Source organism: Tenrec ecaudatus, chromosome 1, assembly GCF_050624435.1.
Source record: "Tenrec ecaudatus isolate mTenEca1 chromosome 1, mTenEca1.hap1, whole genome shotgun sequence".
In the NCBI taxonomy this organism is placed as follows: domain Eukaryota; kingdom Metazoa; phylum Chordata; class Mammalia; order Afrosoricida; family Tenrecidae; genus Tenrec; species Tenrec ecaudatus.
The window spans coordinates 229,316,099-229,342,727 of NC_134530.1; the positions used below are offsets into that span (position 1 = coordinate 229,316,099).

General features: G+C 41.5%; 1 protein-coding gene across 1 annotated transcript in view; it reads left to right on the top strand.

The window, feature by feature from the left end:
• The first annotated feature begins 592 nt into the window (after nt 1–592).
• Nucleotides 593–26,629, top strand: part of SYT14 (synaptotagmin 14) — a 189,042-nt gene continuing 163,005 nt past the window's right edge. The window contains exons 1-2 of the mRNA XM_075542464.1: nt 593–1,289; nt 9,467–9,682. Of these exons, the coding sequence (XP_075398579.1) occupies nt 593–1,289; nt 9,467–9,682 (913 nt within the window). The remainder of the gene's footprint in view (nt 1,290–9,466; nt 9,683–26,629) is intronic.

The window sequence follows — 26,629 nt, forward strand, 5'->3', positions numbered from 1 at the left end:
TAAAGCAAGATGATACTTGTAAATCCAGTACCTTCTCTCTGTTAACCACCTCTTCCCTCTCTTATTCCTACCTCTTTTTAAAATTGTTTCAATGGTTCTCCTGAAACTATTTCCCCTAAAACGAAGACTTTTTCTCCTAATATTTTTCTTCAATTTGAAACAGTGCACATAGTTAATAAGATAGAATAGTTCCCCAGCTTGAACTATTAACAAATAAAGTGAAATTACATAATACAATCCCTTTTTATACTTCTTCCTTGCAGGCGTAGAATTACAAAAACCCATAGTATCTGAGGGGCCAAAGCTTGTCTTGCTGCTGTTATGATAGCTATGGAGTGAGAAAAAATGTCATTACATGTGAACAAATGGTTTGATTTGTTTTTCTCGACGAGTCTTTACTTCGACATATTTCTTCCAGCGAGTCATGCATTTACAGAAAGAGTAAAAGCTACAGTGTGAAATACCAATATTGAGCTAATGAGTAGCACCATCCAAGTAAATACTAAATTGAAGTTCCCAAATGGTTGATATTTTAATTACGAAGAGAAAATTCCAGAATCGCACCTTTTAGAAAGAAAGACAGAATTAGAAAATGGCATTTTTCAAAAGTTTTCAGCCACATCTGCCGTCGGTGTCCTCTCTGGTGGACACAATTAGCAGTGCTGTCGAGGACTTGACCTCTGCTGTCGGGGAAGTCAGCTACGCCCTAACTGACTCCGTTGCTGAGCAGGTGACAAACATGATACATGGGTTTCGCCCAGAGGAGGGGAGCGCTGCAGTACAGGAAGTGGTAGATGCTTCTAAACAGGAAGACCTCCGATTACCCGAAGTCTCCAAAGATGCCAATTGTCAACAGACACCATCCAATGTAGAACACAGAACAAAGCAAATAAATAACTCTGACACGTCATGGTCACAACAGCAAGAACCAGATATGCACAAAGGAAGAGTACTGAAACATATTACCAATAGGCAGCAGACTCTGCCGAGGCAGCGGGAGCCTAGAGGTGCCGGTGATTGTCTGGAAGGCCCCGTGAGCGCGGGGACATCTGCTCGCAAGCAGAGTGCACGGGCTGGAGCGACTGGTCAAGAACCTGACAGTGCTGAGCAATGTCACGGTGCGAATTCTGGCCACAGCGCACACGGAGAAGTCCAAGAACCAGTAAACCCAAGAAAATACCATAAAGAGAAAGGGGACACAAAAACCAAGAAAAGGGGAAGCATTTGGGCCAAGAAAGGGACAGCCAAAAGTAAGGATGGAAAATATTGTAAGCTAAGACCAGACAAAGGTGAGGTCTGCAAACGGTGTGTGAGCGATTGCATTTCTCTCCATCCCCTCCACCCTCACGGAGGGATGACATCCTCCAGATCCCTCTGCTTTCCTCTGGATCTCTGTATTGCTCACTTGCACTTCTTGTTGACTCCTCTTCTTGCGGCATCTTTAAAGGCACTTCAAGGATATGCATGCTGCTCGTACAACCTTAGGTACAACCCGGGTGCAGGTTAAACGGTTTTCTCTCTAACTTCCCCCGACTCTGTGCACAGGAGCCCCCTGGTTCTTGTATGCAGTGTGCATGCCTCCATGGGTGTTGCTTTGATGTGGCCTCGATGCACGTTCAGACCAAGCCCAAATGGAACTCTTCAACTTAAACCAAAAAGAAAAGAGCCGGCCCACTGTTGTGGAGTCTCTTCTCACTTGCGGCCACCTCCCAGGGTGGGAGAAGCGTGTCATAAGATTTCCCAAATGCTCCCCGCAATCCTCACTGGAGCCAACAATCTCGTCTTTCTCCTGCTGGAGTGGCTAGTGAGTCAGCCTGCGACCTTGGGGTTAGCACTCCAGTGCTTAACCCCTGGGGCCACCAGAGCCCCTCTGATCAGTTGAGTCAGAATTAAGGAGTAAATGTTTTCTGTTCCTTGACAGCAGTGGATTGTGTTATTTTGATTACTACACTTTAGTGTACATCCACCCCCTAAGCAAAGGACTGGAAGTCCTAAAATGTATATTAATGAAATCTATCTGTAAATCACATGAATTTATGTCTTTATTTTGCTTGAAACTAGCTCATGTGTGACAACAGAATTTAAGTCAGTTTCAATTTAACTTTTTCTCTTTTTAGAGCCACTGAGATCCGTGGTTAGATCTGATGGGCGAGGAACCTGGCGGGTTAGCGTGTATCATTTATTCACTCAGCCATCCATTATGCATTTCCTATGACTCCTCTGTGCTTACAATGAGCATACATGAACAACTGATTAACATTCATGAGCTGTCTTTAAGGAATTAAGACTTTAACTCAACCTTTAGACTTTTCAACCACAATGTTTGTGATTGTTTTCCAAACAGCTGACTGGTAATTGGCTTTGGTTGCAGAATTGCTAAGGAGTACTAGTAATTCACTGCTGATCTGATCACAAGGCCCAAACGACACTAGTATTTATTTATAAATTGTGTATCTGGAATTTTTCTGTAAATTCCATGAAAGATATAACCAACACTGAGTAGTAGTAGAAAGGAGCAAGACTCTTATAGTTCCACTGCACATACAATGGGCCTTCAAAAGTTAATTGGAAATTGAAATGAAAGCATTACCAGAATTCCCCCACAACATTTTAGAAGCGCCTCATGGATCAGGGATCTACTGCTAGTCAATGAGTGTATGAATGGCTTCTAAATAATATAGAGGCTGATGCAGGATGGATGATCTAATTAGAAAGGAAAACCACTTTATTAGAATAGATCTACTTCGCAATCTATTCTTCTATAGCAACTATTTCAATGTCAGATTCAGGAATTTTTGACAGTCCTAGTGTAGGTTTGTGAGCTTTATTTTTCTATAGTCACAGTGGTAAACAAAGAAATAAAACGAAAATAAAGTAGTGTAGTTTATATATTATTTTCTTTAAAACTTAACACAGTAGCGTGGTTTATTCATGGACACAGCACTAGAGGGTTTGGAAGTCTGTTTTGTTTGCATTAATAAGCATGCTAGTACCTAAAAACTCACGTGGCTCTCAAATATGCCAGATGATGTGGTTAGATGCTATCAAGTCTGCAAGCTCTCACAGCAGCCCTGTGCTGTACAACAGCGTGAAACGCTGCCTGGTCTGGCACCACACTCACAACTTAAAAAAAATCATTTTATTGGGCTCTCATATAACTCATCACAATCCATACATCCATCCATTGTGTCAAGCACATTTGTACATTCGCTGCCCTCATCATTCTCAAAACATTTGCTTTCCACTTGGGCTCTTGGAGTCAGCTCCTCGTTTTTCATTTTTTCCCCTTCTTCCCCATTCCCCCTCCCTTATGAACCCTTGATAATTTATAAATTATTATTTTACCATATCTCACACTGCCCAACATCTCCCTTTACCCACTTTAGTGTTGTCCATCCCCCAGAGAGGAGGTTATATGTAGATCCTTGTAATTGGTTCCCCCTTTCTACCGCACCTTCCCTCCTCCCTCCTGGTGTCACCACGCTCACCACTGGTCTTGAGGGTTCATCTGTCCTGGATTCCCTATCTGTACCACTGTACATCCTCTGGTCCAACCAGGTTTGTAAGGTAGAATTGGGATCATAATAGTGGGGGCTGGGTAGGGGGAGGAAGCATTTAAGAACTAGAGGAAAGTTGTGTGTTTCATTGATGTTACACTGCACTCCTCCCTGCTACCCCTCTGCAAGGGATGTCCAGTTACATACAGATGGGTACTGGGTCCCCACCCTGCATTCCCCCTCATTCACAATGATCTGATTTTTTTGTTGTTTGGTGCTTGATACCTGGTCCCTCTGACTCCTCGTAATCACGCAGGCTGGTGTGCTTCTTCCATGTGGGCTTTGTTGCTTCTGGGCTATATGGCTGCTTGTTTACCTTCAAGCTTTTAAGACCCCAGACACTGTATCTATCGATAGCCGGGCATCATCAGCCTTCTTCACCACACTTACTTGTGCACACATTTGTCTTCAGCATTTGTATGGGGAAGGTGGGCACACGATGATGATTTGGTTTTTTGGTGTCTGCTACCTGATCCCTTGAACACCTCCTCACAATGGTTTTCATGTGTGTGCTCATTGCTGCAGCCACTGTATCTGTGCATCTTCTGGGGAGACTCTTCCCCTTTTTCACTGCCCCTCCACTTTACCAAGCAGGTGTCCTTCTCCAGTGAGTGTTCCTTCCTGATAACAAGTCTGAAGCACGTGAGATGAAGTCTTGCCATCCTTGCTTCTAAAGCTCATTCTGGCTGTACTTTCAAGACAGATGGGTTTGTTCTTCTGGCAGTCCATGGTACTTTCCTTATACTTCACCAGCACCATGATTCAAATGCACCGAGTTTCCTCTGCTCTTCCTTACTCACTGTCCAACTTTCACATGCATAAGAGGTGATTGACAAGACCATGGCTTGGGTCAGGCACAACGTTAGTCCTCAGAGTGACATACATGCTCTTCAACACTTTAAGGAGGTCTAGGACCTCTGCCACGACTTAACCTATTGCATTATGTTGTTTGATTTCTTGACTGCTCCTTCTGTGAGCATTGATTGTGGATCCAAGCAAGATGACATCCTTGACCACTTCAACCTTTTCCTCTGTGTATCACATGCTATCAGTTAATCCGGTTATGCCCTGGTGATGTAGTGAGTTACTACTAATCACAAAGTCAGCAGTTAGAAACCACCAGCTGCTCTGAGAGAGAAAGAGGAGGCTTTCTACTCCAGTAAAGATTTGCCATCCCAGAAACCCACAGGGCGATTCTACTCTGCCCTCCAGGGTGGCTGTGAGTCGGGATGGACTAGAAGGCAGTGAGTTGGAGAGCTACATTGAGTTGTAATCCATACTGAAGACCACGTCCTTGAGCCTCACGTTCAAATGCTTCATATTCTCTTCACTTTCAGCAAGTCATATTGCTTCATCTGCATATTACAGGTTGTTAATAAGTCTTCCTCTGATCTGCTCTCTACCTCATATGGTCCAAGTTCCTTCCTCATCTCGTCCAGTTTCTCCTATAATCTGCTCAGCCTACAGGTTGAATAAGTATAGTGAAAGGATACAACCCTGATGAACATTTTCTCTGATTTTTAAGTCACTCGTTTTTTCCTTGTTCTGTTTGGTCCAGGGCCAGGATGGGCACAATGAGGCTTTCTGGAATTCCATTCTTCTCAGTGTTAATGTATAGGGTTTTTTTGATCCACACAGTCAAATACCTTTACATAGTGATCAATACACACAAGTAAACATCTTGCTGATGCTCCAGTTTTGAGCCAAGATCCATCTACCTCAGCAATGATAGATATCCCTTTTCCCGTGTCCTCTTCTATATCCAGCCTGAACTTGTGACGTTAAACATCTTTCTGATTACCCTCTGCCTTCTGTCAAGATCCAGCTGACATCGGTAATGATGTTCCTCATTGAATACCCTGTTCTGTATCCCTGACTTCTCCCTGTGGATGTTTTACTCCAACCATTCTTGAATGCATTGTTGAATAATATTAATAATATTGCTCAATAATTTCTGCATTCTGCTGGGTCACATGTATTTGGAATGGGTATGAATCTGATCTCCGTTAATTGCTCAGGTCTTCCATATGTCTCGGCATACTCTATTATGGCCCTTGGCACTGCCCTTTGAAATGTTCTGTTCAGCTATTTTGCCTGATCATTTCTTTCGATCATTGCTTTAGTGCACGTTTCAGAGACTCTTGACATCCACTTTGATGTTTTCTTTCTTTTCTGTTCTCTTCATGACCTTTCCCTAACGTCACAGCTGATGTCCTTGATGTCTTCCACAGCTGGCCAGGTCTTCTGTCGTTAGTGTTCACTGACTCCAATCTTTTCTTGAGATGGCCTCTAAATTCAGCTGGGATATGCACAAAGTTGTTTTTTTTAACTCTCGTGGACTTGTTTTTAATTTTTCCACCTTTAATATGAGCTTACCTTTGAGCAACTGGTGGTGTGTTCCACAGTCCGCAGCTGGCCTCAGTTTGATGGCTGATATTGAGCAACTCCATGCATTCCCACAGATGTTGCCAATTTGATTTCTGGGTATTCCAGCCAAAGGTGTCCACCTTTTTCTTGTTGAAAAAGAGTATTTGCTATGAAAGTTGTTGGTCTTGCAACGTTCTATCATTTGATCTCCAGCTTCGTTTCTATCACCAAGGCCATATTTTCTAATTACCAATTTTTCCTCTGTTTCCAACTTTTGCATCTTCAGCGCATGTTTGATCAATTTCAGACTAGGATGATAGTAGCGTTCTTCTTCATCACTGGCTTTAGTAGTTAATGTGTAAATTTGAATAATAGTTGTATTAACTGGATTATCTTGTTTGTATATAGATATTATCGTATCACAGACAGCGTATCTTGTGATAAAGGTAATACCATATCACAGAAAGCATGTGGAGACATTTCTTGAAGTGTTCTTTTTTGACGATGAATACAACACTTTCCTATTACATTTGTCAATCCAGACATAGGAAATTCTATGCCTGTCTGAATTAGAATGGCCAATATCAGTTAATTTCAGCTCACCAATGCCAACCTTCACTCATTTTTAATGACTTCTATTTTTTTCCTAGATTGATAATTCCAACATTACACAGCGACACACACGCACCGCAGTATGACAACTTGACAGACAAGTGGTGGGTTCTAGAATCCTACCAGAATTAAAGTCAAACATTTTATATTCCAAACTTTGTTTTGAAAGATTGACCCATCATTTAGCTGAATGGACTGACTGCTCCCATAAAGATACATGCAGCATCAGAAACCCTATGTCGGGCCATGTGAGTTGGAATGGATTTGATGCAGAGAGTTACTGTTTGTTTTTGTTGGTACGGTGAAGAGGGGTCACTTGAAGCTCAGTGGTAGAATTCTGCCCTTCCACATACAATTTCCAGTCTACACAGTCACCCATGCCTATGAGTGAAGGCTTGCATGTTACTATGATGCTGACTAGCTTTCTGTGGAATATCCAGACTAAAACAGACTGGAAAGAAAAGGCTGCCCATCTACTCCTAAAAAATCAACCAGTGAAAATCCTGTGGGTCAGCACAGTCCCATTGTGTTGTACATGAGTTGCTTTGAGATAGGGGCCTAATAGACAGCAGTTACCATGATACAGTATCGATAAGACATGTGTTCTGGGCTCTGATACAGGGATTGTAAGGCATAGAAAGTAGAAAGAAGAATTTCTTATTTCTGAAGCAGGGCTACTGTAGGTAAAATTTTTATAATAAGTGAAATATCACTTAACACTTTTAGTTCCTTTCCACAAGAGTCTCAAAGTTCTCCTGCTGCCTTAAGCCACCATAGTGACCTTCTTTTAGAAAGTAGAACAACTTTGAACTGAATCAAAGGCTTAAGTTCTAAGTTGATTCTGCCACCTTCTCAGCACCCTCCAGCGGGACTTAAAAAAAATCATTTTATTGGGACTCACCCAGCTCTTACCACAATCTATGCATCTATCCATTGTGTCAAGCATATTTGTACATATGTTGCCATCATCAGTTTCAAAGCATTTTCTTTCTACTTAAGCCCTTGGTATCAGCTCCTCATTTTTTTCATCCCTCCCTCCCTCATGAACCCGTGATCATTTATAAATTAGTATTTATTTTCTCATGTCCAGTGGGACTTTTTGCTGTAATGGGGGTGTTTTTTTATTTCTGCAAGGTTCAGTGCAGCACCCACTAGCCCCTATGCCTTTTAAGCATCTGAAATGTGGCTTATGACACTGAGAAACTAGATGGAACATTTCACTTAATTTTAGTTGGTTTAAATTTAAATAGCCCTATGTGGCTATATTGGTCAGTGCATAATATATCCCCCCTCAAAAAATATATCAGTCATAGTTTTACTTTTTGATTCCTTTATTTTATTAAACTACAGAAATTTAATAGCTATATTTAAACCCACTGGCTTCTAACCCTAAAAACGTTGTCCCATATCTTAAAATTCTCTGACTCCCCATCAAAACTTCAAACCTTGATTCCTTTAGTTCATATGACCTCAGATGAGTAGTTCTCACTGCTGTAATCTAGAGTGATTTAATAATTCTGAGAAGGTAAGCTTCTTGGTTTAAATTAATCTCAGCATAGTACAATTTCCAACTGTGTTGACTTTTTTATTATTAAGATGATAACTAGTATTTACAAACTATACAATTTATAGATTCTGAAAATTTTATCTGAAGTTCAGGCTGAACTTTTAAGTAAACATTTTCTCGTAGCTCCACCTTTTGCGGGTAGGTAGTGTTCGCCGTTTGATGTCCACCCTCCCAGACATTTCTCTCTATGCTTGTGAACATGGAGTGTGTTTTCAGTGGGCTGTAGGTGCATCTCATGTTTCATAACATCTTTTAGATGGCGTAGCTCTCTTCTCCCTACCAGTCCTTGTCGTTGTTCACCACCCATTTTTAATAACTGCATAGTACTTCTCGGTCTGAATATGTCACGGTTCACTTAGCCAAAACTCTCTGTAGGACCTTTAGGCTATGTAAATAGATGTTTTCCCCCTTTGCTCTTAAAAACAACTCTTCAGTGATTTGTATTAAATATATATATATATATATTTGTTCACGATGATGATTTGGTTAGGCTGGATTCTTAGAAATGGAGTTGATAAAGTCATAGAAATAGATCATCAAATACTTTGCAGATTAAAAAAGTTGGTCTGTATTGCCAAATTGTTCTCTAGGAAGCTGACCAGTGATAATAAAACCAGGACAAGTATATAAATCTGCCCATTTCTCCATTTTGCTTCTATATTGGCATGTTGGGCATTTTAAAAAATTTGGCTAAGATGACAACCAAAAACGTCTCCTCACAACACATTGAGTGCTCACTTAAAACTTCCTATATGTGCTCTTTCCTTTTAAATAAAATCTGACTGCTTTATTTGACCAAATTAAATGCTTTCCTAATGTTTTCAATTGATTGTTCAGACCTGAGAGACAGACAGACATTAGTACTGATATAAAATGCATGTGTATATGGTAGGGCCCCCGAATATATTTTAATTTTTAAAAATTGTTTAAGTTGAGGAGCACTGTGCTTTATTTTATATATACTTTCTTTTCAACATGGTTGAAAAATCCATATGATTAACTTAGGGATATAACTGGAATGTGCAAACTGTATCTTTTTCTACTGAAACTTAACACAAAGTCCTTAAATGGGAAATTTAAGGATGAAAACATATAGCTATATACTTATATAGATATAAATATGCACACAGACAAGCTTTATATACATATGTACACATACTCTATTAGTTTGTAATTTTAGAAAAATATGTGTATTTGCATATATATAGTTTATGTGTGTGCAGATTTAGACCAATATAAATATCTGGATATATGTTTTAATTGTTCGTATGTATGTATATGGTAACACACATATATAATGTAAGTAAATTTGTCCTATTCCAGTGCATTAAAACGATCATTTTCTCTCTTCAATTCCAAATAGATAATTCCTATATGGACCAAGATGAGCACGGTTCATCCTCTGAAAGTGAAGATGAAGCCCTGGGAAAATACCATGAGGCCTTATCCAGAACACACAATCCCAGACTGCCAATGGCAGATTCCAGACAAAAGAACTATACTTGGGAAACAAGGCAAAAGTACAGTCCTCTGTCTGCAGAGTATGATGGGTACAGTAGTGAAGTATCAATAGATGAAGGTAAGATAAGTTGATTATTTTACCGTATTCAATCACAAACTGTCAAATTAGAATATAGATTATACTTAAAATTTTAGGCCTCTGTGGTCACAAAGAAAAAAAATTGAGAGATTGTATACATGATATTTCTGGGAATATAACTCATTCAAATGAAAATATCTGGGCTCAAGCCAAAAACAATATCTAAAACAAAACTCTCCCCCCAAACACCATGAGTTAAATGCGTGGCAGTTGGCACTCCCATTCCGCAGGGAGCACATGCCCTGGCAAGCTAGAGCTTGATGGGAGACGTGAGTCTGCCGCTCCCTCAGATGGGCGCAGTGTCTGTGTGCCTGCGGTGGGAACCCATGCGCGCTTCGTGTCTCGTGAGGGTGACTGTGGTTCCAGGGCGCAAAGGCATGCTTTTCTGTTCAACGTGGCCTTGAACCATGAACCGTGTGCCCTGCAGGGGGAGCGGCCCTCTGTTGCACGGGGGAGGGAGAGCCCCATGAGAGGCGTTTCTGTGAGCTGGGGCTATATTATTCTCTGCTTGAGATTGGATTCATGTGTATGTTTCCAAAACCATTTTGTTGGGGGCTCACACAGATATTGTATTGTCCCGTGGTTCAGTCACATCAAGCAGTCCTGTCCAACTGCTCCCACAGCCGGTTTCCCGCATTCCTTTCCTTCTTGAGCTCCTTGACCTCAGCCCCGCTTTACCCCCTCCCCCACTGCACCCCCAGGACGCCTTATTCTACCTGCTGTCTCCATAGGGTCATCAATCCTGGGTGTCATGCACTAAAAAACAGAAAAACATATAGCTGAAATTCAAGAGGGTTACTCCCAAAGACAAAATACATCTGAGATAAACCCCAGTGTCAAACACACACACACACACACACACACCGAGAGAGAAAATGTTGAAAACCAAATAGGCCCAATGTGCATCAGCACGAGGATCAACTGACAAGGTTTTAACTTGTCAGTTTAAATGACATGTTTCAGGTCAGCTTTCTCATTTGGATCTTCTGTCATGATCTCTCCAATGCACTCTGGAACCCCTTTCTTCCCATCCCTCTTAGGGATCTAGGGAAAGCAACAGGGGCTTGTTTCCCGTGTAGATCTCACAAATGTATCTTGGGCTCCCGTTGTCATCCACAGCCTTCTGCAAACTAGACTCTGATACGACTCTCTCCTTCACCTTCAGATCATTTGGTTGCCGTCCTTGGGTCACTGATGTGGGTGTGCTTCTTTCATGTGGACTTAGTTGAAATCTCATTTAGATGGCTCCAGGTTTGGAAACAAGCCTTGAAGACCTGGGATGCTACTTTATATGATAGCTGGACACACACCATCTACTTTCGTCACCGCACTTTGCTCTTGAACCCTTATTTTCTGTGTTCCCTTACTGAGGGCGAGTATCGAGCAGGGCCTTGATGTAAGAACGAATTGCTCTTAAATTGGAGCTCGGATTTAATGTGAGCCCAAAACCCACTCCCGAATCCATGTGTTTTTGTCTGCTTTTGGCTCCCTTTAGAGACCTCCTTGTTAATTTATGTTAGAGAGTCTTATCGATCATCTCCCTGGGGCATAAAGATCTACCTTTAATATGGTGATTGATTAGTCTTGGTACTAATATTTCACACCGCTGTTGAGAAAGGGATTCTGGACTAGTGTAGGGTAACTCCTGTATTATAGTACATGAATTATTATTCCCTTGTACTGTTTACACAGACGATGAGAGTTGGTTGTCTGTAATATTCACTGAGAATGTCAGTCACAGGTTTGCCAGAATAATATATATCTTGATACAGCATATAGGGCGTCCATGTAGTATGTCAATAATTGCCTCCCTGAAGTTCAGTACTCTTGGTATAGCTGTTTTCTGCTTCTTCAAACACCACAGTTTAAGGAATTTTCCAGGATGATTTTGTCGTGAATTGATATTTACCTATGTGCAGACACTGACCAGAACTCAGCCTCTGTAGAAGATGCAAGTCTTAGTTGCATTTTTCACCTCTTTCTATAAGAGAACGTTTACAAAGATATTGCTACTAATTGAAACATATTGCTCTACACTTAAATAAATTATTTATTGTCTTGATTAGCTTATGACTCATAGTAGTTGTCATGTTTATATCCAGATCTGAAAAAAAGACCAATACCTCTTAGATATTTTTTCTATTATGATACACACACATACGCATTATCTATGTTTTCAAAGTTGTGGCTTGTGTTTTAGGGTCTATTACTACTAATGACTTAATATTATACGCCAGCACTTAGCTTTCAAAGGGTTAAGTCCTCTACTTTTGCATTTGGCTGTTTGCTAACTGAAGATTGCTGTCCTTCCTGCTGATTCTCACTAGTACACGGTGAGGAGCCTGGTGCCATAGTGGTTATGCTGGGTGCCGGACTGATAACTGCAAGATCAGCAGTTTGAACCCACCCATGCCTCCTCAGGCGAACCATGGGGCTTTCTACTTCCTGGGAAGTTAGCCTCCGGAACTCTATCCATAGGGTCGCTGTGGGTCAGAACTCACTCGATAGCAGTGAGTGAGCTGAACACACCGGTGTAATAAGTTAATCGAAAACTGATCTATTTCTCTATGAGACATAAGGGAAGAGACAAAAAATATTAGACACGAACTCCACCCTCAAATATATCTTTCCTAGTCCTAGAAAAAAATTAAGAGTATACTAGCAGAGATTACCAAATATTGCATAGCAATAAAGCCAATCCCCCAACTTCAGTACATCCTCGGCACACGTTTTGTAGAGCAAAAAGAAAATGGGTGTTGAAGTCTAATCCTTGTTTGTATTCTGACTCTATCACTTGAATTGTTAACCATGGAACCTGGTTTCATTTCTGTATAATGTGGACGATACCTACCTGACAGATTGTCAGGCACCTTAAAAGATACCTGTGGAACAGTTTTCAGTGTACTATGCTAAATAAGTAGAAACAATAAATAGTAGTTGTTGATCGTGATGTGACAATGGTGGAGGAGCCCTGGATTTGTAATCTCTGACTCCAGACACTCCCCCTTTGCCCCTGCCATTCAGAATGTTTTTCTCTACTCCCTCCTTCCCCTAAGGCCCTGTGCTCGCTCCCCTGCACCTCTGTTGTCTCTGCACAGCAGTCCTGCTTCTTGAGCGGCAGTGTCACTGCTGAGACGGAAAGGGTAGCTTTGATGGTGCCTGGATTCCTGCACCAACCTCTCTTAGGGGTGTGGTGGCCTACAGTTCTCTCTCCTCTCATTTATTCTCAGATTCACCACCCATCGCAGCCTTCCCGAAGCGTATCGACTCTCACTTGCTTGATAAAGCACCTAGACTAAGTAAGATTTCTAGGCATTCTGAAATTAGATGTCGGTGATTTCATAAACATTTGTTGAGAGCTTTTTATGTGCCAAACAGTATGTTGGATACTATGAATAAAGCAAGCTCGTTTATCTCAAAAAGGCCACAGTCTGGGGTAAGAAGTGGGTTTATGCATAAAAGCATGTGGTAACAGCTCTCTCCGTTACATGAGTAAAGTACTGTAGGGATTCAGAAGAGAAGGTGGGCCAGGCTGTTTGGGAAGGATAATGGACACTTCACAGAATAGGTGGCCTTGGCACTGGGCTTCATGGTGAGCCCTCTGCCAAGGGGTAGAATAGCGGTGGCATGAAATCAGGCAAGCAAAGGAGAGGGTGTTTCAGTGTCTTGAATTAGGATTTGTGTTTGGAGAAGGGGCAGGGACTAAGTGTCTGGCTCAGGAGTTTGGATATCGTGTTATAGGAACTTAAAGCCCTAGAAAGTTCTAAGGCAGGAATATGAAACTACCAGGTCAGTTTTTCAAAGGAAGATTATTTAGCTGTCTTTAAAGATGCTGGACTGGAATTGATGGACTCAAGATATCTTTGTGAATGACTGCGTGCAGTGATAGAGGAAACACAAGTTTTAGTCTACTAAGAGAGCACCAAAGACATGAGTTTATGGGAAAAGGAAATAAAGTTTGAAGAGACCATAAGATGAATATGGAGATGAACACATTTGTTGAAAGTCAGACGTGGAGATTTAGGGTAGGGAGGAAATAAATGAGAATACAATAATGAACTTTGTGAGATCGAGGCACCTTGAGAGGTGTATCATAGATTATTGATTATTGAAAAACTAAAGATCACTCAGTGCCACAGGCCACTGAGAGGAGAATTTAATTAAAGAGGGACATTTCAGGCTCAAGTTCTTAAGTGAAAGCAATTTCAAGTTCTAGTAAATCCATAACATGCACACAGGTTAGCGTGGATGAGTACATACAAATCTAATCGCTTTTAAGGAGAGGTGGGAAATGCCAAACCTTTAGGAAAGATATGAAAGAGCTTCATAGAAAAGATAGCATTTACATTGGATAAATTATTGATAGTTTCAGTGCAATTGCTTTATGCCCCAGGGGGATGATTGACAATGTTTTGTTTTTTGTTGGTTTGGGGGTGGTTTTTTTTGGGGGGGGTGTTGTTTTGTTGTCTGGTTGGTTTTGTTTTTGTTCGGATTTTGTCATCACCATCATCTTTGCATGGAACAGACTGGTGTGTGTCTTCGATGTGAGGGAATATTTTGGGAACAGATGGGATAAAAAGTCCACTTGGCTGCAACATGCAGGAGAATAAGAGATGCATTTGGAAAAAGGGAAACGGTCTAAAGCCTGGAGTGTCTCCCTGACAAAGAAGTTCAGATTTCATTTATTAGCCAGTGTGTTTGTCTGGGTTGACTAGAGAAACAAATTCATAGGCATTCATGTGTACAAGAAAGAACTTCATATCAAAGAGTAATTGTATATTAAGAAAAGATCCCAGCCCAGTCCAAATCAAGCCCATAAGTCTGATATTAGCCCATATGTCCAGTACCAGTCTATAAATTCCTCTTCAGACTCATGCAACTCATGCAATGATGCTGAGTACAGGGAGATCACAGGCCAGTGGGTGGAAAGTCTTGTGGACCCAGTGGCAGTGGAAGCATCTCAGTGCTGACAGGGGTCTCCACGTGGCTCCTCCAGCCCCAGGGCTCTGGCTCCATCAGTATGTCTACATGTGGTTTGTTAACAGGAATGTCTGGCAGGTAGCTTGTGTGTCTCACCCTGAGGGAGGAAGACAGGAGTTCCCAGAATCCTCAGGAGAAGGCCATGCCCACACAGAGACCTCAGTGTCCTGATTGACAGGCCAGACTCCATGCCTTCCCTCAAGTTGACAGTAGATTATGTAACTGCCACAGCCAATGAAAACCCCATGGCCATTTTTAGAAAGTAACCATGATCAGCAAGTAACCATGATTTGCTTTTAAAAGGTTAATTTGGCAACAGGAAGACTAAAGGAAAATAGAGCGAGTAAGAATGCCTTTGGAGTAGTCTCTGTGGGAAATGATAAAAATCTCAAGGACATTGTTGGCAGTAGCAATATGGGAGGATAGGGCAGACACGATAGTGATAGAATTTCCTGGATTCTGGATGTAAAGAAGGAAGGAGGTGTCAAATGTGACTCTGGAGTTCAGTGTGTAGTACTAGGAGGATGACATGCAAGTGAGGGATCGCTTTCATTTTGTTGGACGTCAGAGGATGACTGTCTTTGTTGTTGTTCTTATTAGATGCTGTTGTCATTAGCTGCTGTTTAGCGACCGTTTGTACAGCAGGAAGAAAACATTTTTTGGACCTCTGCTATCCTCACCCTCTTGTTATGTTTAAGCCCCTCTTGGCAGCCACTGTGTCAGTCCATCTGGTGGAAGCGCTTCCTCTTTGTGGCGGCCCTTCTACTTTCCCAAGTAGGATGTCCTTCTCCAGGGACTGGTCTCTTCTGACAACCTGTCCACAGTGTGTGAGACGATATCTGGCTATCCTTGCTTCAAGGAGCATTCCGGTTGTACTCTTCCAAGACAGATGTGTTTGTTTCAGGGCTCGATGATACACCCAGTGCCCTTCACAAACACCATATTCAATAGCAGACATCATTCTTTAATCTTCCTTATTCCCTGCCCAGCTTTCAGATTCATATGAGGTGACTGAAAGTACCAAGAATTGAGGCAAGGCCATCTTAGCCTTCAAAGTGAGTGGCATCCTTGCTATTTAGTACCTTAAATAGGTCCTGTGCCACGGATTTTCCCACAACAATATATGACCAGCTTTCTCCACTGCTGCTGCTGCGGCTGCTTTAAAAAAAATCATTTTATTGAGGGCTTATACAACTCTTACCACAATCTGTCCATCCATCCATCCATTGTGTCAAGCACTTTTGTACATTTGTTGCCATCATCATTCTCAAAACATTTGGTTTCTACTTTGAGCCCTCAGTATCAGCTCCTTATTTTAAACCCTCCCTCATGAACCCTTGATAATTTACAAATTATTTTGTCATGTTTTACACTGTCCGATGTCTCCCTTCCCCCACTTTTCTGTTGCCTGTCCACCAGGGAGGGGGTTACACCTCCTCCCCTCTCCACCGACTGCTGCTTCTCGTAGTGGTGAGTGAGAGTCCAAGTGAACTGAAATCTGTGCCGTCATCCTTGTCTCCATCTACTCTCATGCTGTCTGCTGACTCAACTGTGACGGGTTCTGTTTTCTGTACATTGAGTTGCAATCCATATTGAAGGTTGTAGTCTGATCTCCATCAGCAAATGCCTGAAGTCCTCTTTGCTTTCGGCTAGCAAACATGTGCCATCTGCATACAACAGGCTGTTAATGAGACGTCCTCCAATCCTGATGCATACCTCTTCTTCATATCGTCAACTTCTTGTAGTATTTATTTGGCCAGCATGTGGACTGAATAAATATGGTGAAATGATACAACGCTGCTGCACTCTTTTCCTGATCTTAAACCATCCAGAATCCCTTTATTTTGTTTGAATGGTGAACTGTTGGCCTATGTACAGGTTTTGCATACTCATAGTTAAGTGTTCTGGAATTCACATGCTTTGCAATATCGTCCATAGTTTCTTATGATCCACAAAGTCCAGTGCCTTTATATATTCAACAAAACACACGTAAACATCTTTCTAGTATTCTGCTGTCAACCAAGATCCACCTGACCCTCTGACGGCAGCAGTGATAGTCCTGTTCCACGTCGTCTTCTGGATCCAGCGTGAATTTCTAGCGGCTCCCTTTCCATATTCTGCTGCAACAATTCTTGAATTGACCTCACCGCCAAAACTTTACCAGCATGTGATATTAATGATATTGTTCAGTAATTTCCAAATTCTGTTGGACATCTTCTTTGGAATGGGTACAGTATGGATCTCTTCCAGGTGGGTTGACCAGGTAAATAAATGTCTAACAAATTTCTTGGCATAGACCACTGAGTGCTTCCAGCTGTCTATCAATTTCAGTTGGTATTCTGTCAGTTCCTAGACACTTGTTCTTTGCTAATACCCCTAGTTTAGCTTAGATTCCGTTCTTCAATAGCACAATTTCTTGATGACATGCTACCTCTTGAAATGATCTCATGTCAAAAATTCATTGTGGTACAGTGACTATGTATTCCTTTCAATCATCTTTTGATGCTTCCCGCATCATCAGTATTTGGCCATAGAATCTTTCACTATTGCAACTGGAGGCAGACAGTTTTGCTTCACTTCTTTCAGGTTGATATATGCTCACCATGGCTTTCCTTGCGGCTTTCTGACTCCAGGTCTGTGCACACTTCATTATAACACTTTGTCTTCCTGAGCTGTCCTTTGACAGTATCTGTTTAACTCTTTTATTTCATCATCTATTCCATTTGTTTTAGTTATTCTTTTCAAGTCACGTGTCAGAGTTTCCTTTTGTCTATTTGTTCTTTCCTGTCTTTTTTGTTTTTTAATCATTTTATTGGGGGCTTGTACAGCTATCACAATCACATCCATTGTGTCAAGCACATTTGCTGCCATCATCTTTCTCAAAACACTTTCTTTCTACTTGAGCCCTTGGTATCAGGTCATCCCCCCCTCTACCCTCCCTCCCACATGAACCCTTGATAATTTATAAATTGTTATTATTTTTTCATGTCTTATACTGATTGATGTCTCTCCTCACCCACATTTCTGTTGTCCATCCCCCTGGGAGGGGGTTATATGTAGATCATGTGATCAGTTCCCTCTTTCTCCTCCCACCTTTCCCTTCCCCTCCTGGTATCACTACTCTCATTATTGGTCCTGAGGGGTTTATCTGTCCTGGATTCCCTGTGTTTCCAGCTCTTACCTGTACCCATGCACATACTCTGGTCTACCCAGATTTGTAAAGTAGAATTAGGGTCATGATAGAGGGGGGAGGAAGCATTAAATAACTAGAGGAAAGTTGTACATTTCATCGGTGCTATACTTCACCCTGACTGGCTCGTCTCCTCCCCGCGACCTTTCTGTAAGGGGATGTCCAGTGCTTACAGATGGACTTTGGGTTTACACTAAGCACTTCCCCTCATTCACGATAAGATTTGTTGTTCTTTGATGCCTGATACCTGATCCCTTCAACACTTCATGATCACACAGGCTGGTGTGCTTCTTCCATGTGGGCTCTGTTGATTCTTAGCTAGATGACCGCTTTTTTACCTTCAAGTCTTTAAGAACCCAGACACTATGTCTTTTGATAGCCAGGTACAATCAGCTTTCTTCACCACACCTACTTACGTAATCGCTTTGTTTACAGCGATTGTGTCAGGAAGGTGAGCATTACGGAATGCCAGTTTAATAGGACAGTGTTCTTGCATTGAGGGAGTACTTGAGTAGAGGCTCAATGTCCATCTGCTACCTTAATACTAAACCTTAAATATATGCACATAGATACATTTCCCCATCATCATATATAAATATATTTGCATAATATACATGTCTTTATTTAGACCTCTATAAATGCCCTTTGCCTCCTAGTGCTTTCCTGTATTTCCTTTGACTTTCCTCTTGTCCCACTATCATGCTCAGCCTGCATTTGGGTTTCACTAATTCTGCTCGATTACATTGCCCTTGATCAAACCCTACTAGTCCTTCCATACCTTCCTCCTCATCAATTTTCAATCACTTGTTGTTCCCTTGTCCCTGGGTTTGTTAACACCCACTTCCTTTCCCCCACCTCCCCATCTCCCATGTCCCCCCGGAACCGTCAGTCCTGTTGTTTTTCCCTCCAGATTGTTTATCCCACCTATCTTATCTAGATAGACCTGCAGAGATAGTAATGTGCACAAAAACAAGACAGAGCAAAACAAAGCAACAAAAGAAAACAACAAATAAAGGAAAGGGCTGTAAATAGTTCAAGGCCTGTTTGTTGACCTTTAGGAGTGTTTTCTGATGGGGTGCCACACCTTGGCCCCAAAGTCTACTTTTGGTATTCCCTGGGGACTTAGTTGTTCTGTTCCCCTTGCAGTTCTGTTGGATGCCCTTAGTGTTTCACCTCGGTGTGGTGGGGTCATATCGGGCACAGTTCCTGCACTGTGTCTCCAATGTGTCCCCAGTAGCATTATACGTCATGAGGGACACCATGTCCCATAGTGGGGCCGGCTCTATATTTCTCTCTGTGCTTTGGCTGCTTGGAGCGGAAATATGGTCCTACTAAAGAGGTCTGAGGGGCCAGCCCCAATCCCAACTATGTGGACAGCCCTGTCTCCCCACAGAAGAATTCATTTCAGAGGACAGCACTTAAGTTACAGCTCAGGGAGAGGGACATGTCTGATCAGAGCACACAGGAGCAAATGAAGGGGGTGGAAGGGAGAGTGGAACACTCCCTGGCTCACCATCAAATCTTTTTATAGATGTTATCAGTTTGATTCCTTTGTATTCCACTTGGCAAGGTCCACATGGATAGTCACAGTTTATATCTTGGAAAAAACATGTTTGCAATTAAGAAGTATTTGATCTTGCAATTCTATTATGTAATCTCATTTAATTTCTATTACCAGGGTCATATTTTTTTCAGCTATTCATTTTTCTTCCTTATTTCCCACTCTTGCCTTCCAGTCGCCAGTCAATGCATCTCAATTGCATGGGTAAGGTAGGAGATGAATGTAGATTTGTGCTGCTTGTAATCAGATATCTAAACATTTGGAAATGTTTTTTAAATGTAATAGATTTAAGGCATGCTGTTTACAGATCGAATTTGATTGAGGGATAGAAATCATATACATGGATTAAATTGATAAGGGAGACTGCGTGCAGAGCAAAGAAAGATCAGAAGATGATTCCTTTTGATGGCAGGAGGATGAAGGCTGTTCCTAGAGCAGAGAAGAAACAGTAAAGGAGATCCAGGGCGTGTGGTATTTTATCCAGCTTGGGTGGAGATTGTGGGACAGAGGAGGGCTGTGTGCATCCATGGTGCACAGTGCTCGGAGTAGATGAGAATCCACACAAGTTTCTTTGGACGTTTCCGGTAGACATTGATCAGTTTCTTTCAGTCATAGTAAAGAAACGGAAAGAAACTAACTTTTGTTGCATACTGTTTTTTAAACCACCTCTTACCTAATCTTCTAATCAACTTTCAGAATCCAGAAAGAGCGAGTTTAAGGGCTAGTCACTCAAGTGTTCACGTTCTCTTCCACCCACTAGTAATAACCGTCTAGTATATCTTTGTGAGGGACGGTGATTTGCCTCCAATGTACAATGGGTCTCCACCAGGTGTTGTTCTTCTCATAGCTGAAACACTTCCCCCTGAACCCCTGCTCCCTTCATGCCGGGTCACCTGAGGGCGCTCCTGTGTTTGTACAGTTCTCTTGGTAGGCTTCGGCTTGTCTCTGAGGGACAAGTAAAAGGGTAGTAGATAAACTTACACTACTCTCTGCTGCTCTGCCCCTTTATGTAACACATTAGCTCCATACAAGTCCGATGTGGATTACTTGGTTGAAATAACTGAAGGGACTTTCAAGGTAAAAGAAAAAATATTTTTAAATGCCCCTTTTTATGTAATACGTTTTCACCATATGCATGCAGATTGGGAGCACGGAAGTCTATTTCTCGATGGCCTGGTCAGTTCTAGCAGAGAAGCTTTGGAAGAGTCATATTGGAAACATCTGCAAAAATAGAAAAGGCGAAGGGAGGTATCGATAGAGACTCCTAAGAGGCCAGTAAAGGAGAGCTGCTTCCACAGGAGATCTCCAGCTGTGCGCCACTGTAATACATGCGCTCAGTCTCTGTATACATTGTCATTTTGTACTCACAGCGGCAACTCACTCTAGTGTGCGAGATTATCCCCATTTTACAGAAGAGTTTTTTTAAGAGTCATTAAGGGTTTTTAGCCTATCATATAACAGAGTATAAAAACTGTACTTGTCTAAATTAATATTGTCTAGCTTCTACTAGGTCATCTGTATTGCTTCCTAATTATTTCATGTGTGATTAGTCCCTTCAGTGGACCCTTTGGAGGTCTTTGTATACCATGAATCTAAAATTGTAATACAGATATTCTGGAAAAAGTCAGGTGCGTGATAGCATATTGGTTGATCATGCTCTCTCCTCTCGGTGGCCGTGTTAATCCTCCATTCTTGTTAAATGAAAAGGGGATGGCATTTAAAAGAAACATTTCCAAGAAAAATAAACATTAAATAATTTAGAAAATTCTTTTTGTTCATAACTTAAATGAATTTTTACTATACCATTCCAGAAATTAAGAGCGTTTTCTAATAATCTCTTTTTTAAAAAGATTTCAGAGTCAAATTCTAGGTCATGAATTTCCTGTTTAAATTGATAAGATAGACCAACCTCTGCAGTTCTATCCATGCTAATTAATACTTCCATTTTCATATGAGATAGCAGAGGCCTATTATGGATGATTTTATATAAAGAACAAATTTACTGTAAAATTATTAGAGTGCTATTCTATTATTTGTAGCTTTTCATTCTTAGTTTCTATAGAGATTGCCAAGCTATATTTATATGTCTTAGCACAGCTGTATTATTAAAATCATATGATGTTATTTTTTTAGTTCAGTTAATTTAAAGCACTATAATTTCTGACATCACTTACGTCTTAGGGTGCACAGTCTATAGATGTGTGTATACGCGTATGTGTGTGTACCCTGCATTCTCTCTTATGGGAATGTCAGGGCTTTCATGCTACTAATTTTGATGTTATTTTAAAATTAGGACCATTAAAATATTCTTTTAATTTAGATATTACTTTAAAAACTAATTTAAGGAGCGCTGGCAGGACAGTGGATAATGTGCTTGGCGGCTAACTATAAGTTGAGTGGATTGAACCATGCAGCTGTGGGCGAAAGAAAAGGCAGCCTGCCTTTGTTCAGATTGACGTGCAGCCTTGCAAAGCCCTGTGGGCAGTTTCCTCTGAGTAGGAATGTCGAGAGCGAGAAACGCAAGGTCTTTTCTTTTACTCCTGTCACTCGACTCTCCTAGAGGTGTACACGATCATGAGTTGATATGTGTTTATTCTTCAAGAAAAAGAGATTCTTTGAAAGGGGATAGAGCACTTTGGAAGAAGGCCTGTAAGGATGACCCGAGGAAGAATGTGGGAGGAGAACCCACTGTGTCGTGGCTGTTTCCATTGCTGGGCTTTAGGTAGGCTTGGAAGGAAGCCTTGGCAGAAGTTTCTTGTGAAGGGGTCAAGGATTCTTTTAGGAAAGAACTCCACTGCTGTCTTCTCTTGGAGTGCAGAGGTGTCTGTGCATGGCTGGTGAATGGGAAGGCAGTTGTCATGCAACCATTTGCAAGATTCGTTTCCTGAGAGAAGTTTAGGAGCCAGTTATGACAGCCTTGGCCCAAGAATAAAACATTGAATCATGAAAAGGCAGTTCTTAGTATAGCTTGGTATCTGCTTCTTAGATTACTTGTCTGGTACATATTCCATCTAATTTATTTCTGAGTCCCGTAGAGAACAAGGGAGCTATATAGTAAATTCTGAAATAGCTCTGTCAAGAAACCCTGTAATGTCTAAATGAGGCATCACAGTGTTTTGGGGTCCTTTAAAAAAGGGAACAGTATAAACATTCTCTCCCTCTCTACTGTGGATCACCCTGCACTTTGGCACCTTGAGGACATAGGGCAACTAGCAGAGACTGTGCTTGAAAGTGTAACCTAAGAGTAACATCATCGAGGCCATCCATGGTCAGCTAAAGCGTCCCTCGTTTCTATTTTCGTACATTGCCATCACATGAAGACCCAGGAAAGGATCTCCAAAGTTGTCAGTGGCATCAATGGAAGGTGCTAGGCTCTGGAAGATTTGAGTTCACTCATTTGTTGCTAACTCAGGCATTGTTGTGTACTTACCGTCTTAACAAAATGGTCTCAACACAGATGGATTTCATTGATATCACAGCCTTGCGAAAAAGAACAAAAATGAGAAAAATTTTCACCAGCTCTTTTTACCTCTGTCTCTTTTGTTATCTTTCTGCCACTATCATTCTTTACCACCAAAACACAAAGCATAACAAAAATATACTTTTCTGCTAATCAGAATCTCCAGCCAAGGTATAAGTCTTCCATTTTCAGACACCATTTTGCCACATCCCCACCCCTCATCTGTCAGCGTGTCCTGCTGCGGTGGCTCGTGAGTTGGTGTGGTGCTGGAAGCTGTGCCACTGGTATTCCAGTGCCAGCAGGGCCCCATGGTAGACAAGCTTCCCCAGAGCCTCCAGACCAGCGGTCCTCAATCTGTAGGTCGTGACTCATTTGGGGGTCCAATGGCCATTTCCCAGGGGTCACCCGATTCATAACAGCAAAATTACAGTGATGAAGTAGCAACGGAAATAATGTTATGGTTGGGGGGTCACCACAACATGAGGATATGTATGAAAGGGTTGCGGCTTTAGGAAAGTTGAGAACCACTGCTCTAGACCAACACAGATTAGGGAAAAGGAAGAAGTAGGCCACTTATGAAAAATTAGCTACTAAACCCCCTATGAATGGCAGTGGATTATTGTCTGATAAAGATGAGCCCCTTAGGTTGGAAGGCACTCAAAATATGACTGGTGAAGAGCTCCCCTCTCAAAACACAGAACTGAATCATGTGGGTGGAGGCGAACTTTCATTTGCCAGTAGGGCATGATTCAAAAATCACTGCATTGATTAGGAATGTGAATGTACAGAGTATGAATCTAGGAAAATCAGAAGTTGTCAAAAATGAAATGGAACACATAAACATAGACAGCCTAGGCATCACTGAATTGAAATGGAATGGTGTTGGTCCTTTTGAACCAGACAGTCATAAGGCTCACTATGCTGACTGATAAATTCAAAAGCAACAGTGTTGCATTCGTCAGCCCAAAGAGCATCGTAAGGATTCTCCTGAGGTAGAATGCTATCAGAAATAGGATCATATCCACATGCCTCCCAGGAAGACCAATTAATATGGCTATTATTCTAATGTATGCACATATCTCTAAAGCCAAACATGAAGAAACTGAAGAATTCTACCACCTTCTGCAGCCTGAAATTGATCAAACATGTGTTCAAGATGCATGGATAATTACTGGTGATTATAGTACAAAAGTTGGAAACAAAGGGGAAAATGGTAGTTGTTTGAAACTATGGCCTTAGTGTTGGAAATGAAACTAGAGATCGCATGACAGACTTTGGAAAGACCAATGATTTCTTTATTGCAAATACTTTTTCAATGACATAACTGGTAGCTATACATATAGTCTTTTTGAGGCATAATACACAGGAATCAAATTGACTGCAGTTGTGGGAAAAGGCAATGAAGAAGCTCACTATCATCGGCCAGAACAAGGCCAGGGGGAAACTGTGGAATAAACTATCAATTTCTCCTAGACAAGTTCAAATTGAAGTGCATGAAAAGGAAAACACGTTCATGAGAGCCGAAGCATGATTTTGAGTGTTCCCCAAATGAATTTAGTGACCATCGTAAGAGTAGATTTGACTCACTGAACAGCAATGACCAGAGAACAGAGGGGGTATGGAGTGATATTAAGAACACTGCACATGAAGAAAGCAAAAGGCTATTGAAAGACAGGAAAGGGGAGAAACACACGGATATCAGAAGAGCCTCTGAAGCTTGAATGTAGAGAAATGAAAGTGACAAGAGGAAATTAAGAAAAAAAAGAGTTGAATGGAAAATTCCAAAGGGCAGCTTGGGAAGACAAAGTAAAGTATTATAATGAACTTTTCAAAGGCTTAGAGTCAGAAAACCAAAAGAGAAAAACATACATGACATTTTGCAAGCTGTGAAAGAACCGAAGCAAAAATCCCTGATTCAGGTTGCAATACTGAAGGATTCTATGGGGCAGCTAATGGCAAGATTGGTGTTTCAGACCCACCAGCCACACATGGGAAAGTTAAGACTTGCGCCCATAAAGATTTAGGGTCTTTATGGATCATAATAGACGCAGTGGCTTGGTTTGGTTTTTGGTTTTGGGGCAAAATAATGAAAGAGGAAAGGAATAGAGTCACTGAACCCCAAAGAGCTTGTCGCCTTTCTACCATTTCAAGAGCAAGCACACGATCAAGATCAGGTAGTATTGAAGGAAGCAATTCAAGCTGAACTTTGGGCATTCGTAAAAAGCATGGCTCCAGAAATGGGCAGAATGCCACTAGAAATGTTTGAACAAGCAGTCAAATCACCGGAAGCCCTTGCTTGTCTCTCCCAACAAATTTGAAAGGCAGCTACCTGGCCAACTGACTGAAAGAGATTGATATTTGTACCCATTCCAAAGAAAGGTGGCCCAACAGAACACAGGAATCATTAAACAATATCATTAATATGACATGCGAGTACAATTTTTGAAGACAGTTCAGAACCGGTTGCTGCACTGTATTGACAGGGAGTTGCTAGATTTCAAGCTGGAGTCAGAAGTGGATGAGGTCTGTGACTGCTGACTTTTGATGGATCTTAGTTTAAAGCAGAGAATATTTGAGAGGTGTTTACTTGTGTTTTATTGAGTGTGCACAAACATTTGGTTGTATGATTCTTAACAAACTACGGATAACTTTTCAGAGGTAGAATTCAAGAACACTTCACTGTGAACACGCAGAACCTGTACACAGACTAGGAAGCAGTTCTTTGAGTGGAACAAGGAGATATGCGTGGTTTAAAATCAAGGAAGGTGTTCATCAAGGCTTTTGTCGTTTCACCGTACATAGACAGTCCATATGCTGGGCCTATAATCTGAGAAGACAGACTATGTGAAGACAAATGTACCTCAGGATTGGAGCAAGACGATTTAATACCCTGCCTTGTTCACATGTCACAACCTTGCATCTGAAAGCAAAGACTTGAAGCATTTATTGATAAAGATCAGTCTATAACCTTGGATGTGGATTGTACCTTGATGTAAAGCAACTGTTTTCAACCTGTGAGTTGTGATCTCTTTGGGGGTCAAACGACCCTTCCACAGGATCTCCTGATTTATAACAATAGTAAAATTATAGTAATAAAGTAGCAACAAAAATAATTTTATGGCTGGGGGTCACCACAACATGAGGAACTGTATTAAAGGTTCATGGCATTAGGAAGGTTGAGAACCACCGAAAGGAAATGGAAGTCCTGACAGGTAGACATCATGACAAACAGAAAAGATTGAAGTTGTCAAGAAGTTCATTTTACTTGGACCCACAATCATCTAACATGGAAGCAGTGATCAAGAAATCAAGCAAAGTATCTCATCAGCCAATGCTACTGCAAAACAGCTGTAAAATATTGAAGAGTTAAGATGTCACTTGAAGGATTAAGTTGCACCCAACCCAAGCTATGGTGTTTTTATTTACCCATACGAATGTGAAGCTTGGACAATGAACAAGCAAGTTGAGAGGAGAATGTACGCATCTGAATTATGGGTGGGTGAAGAATATTAAATCTTCTATGGGCTTCCAGAAGTACGTTAGGGTGCTCCTTAGAAGCAAACATGGCAAGTCCTCATTTCACACATTTTGGACGTGCTATCAGACGGGATCTGGAGGTGGACAGATGGACATCCTGCTTGGCTAGTGGAAAAGGGGGAGCAGGTGAAGAAACAGCTTGATGAAGTGACAGCGATGCTGTGTGGGCAGCACAGGAGAGAGTGGGGTTTGTTCTGG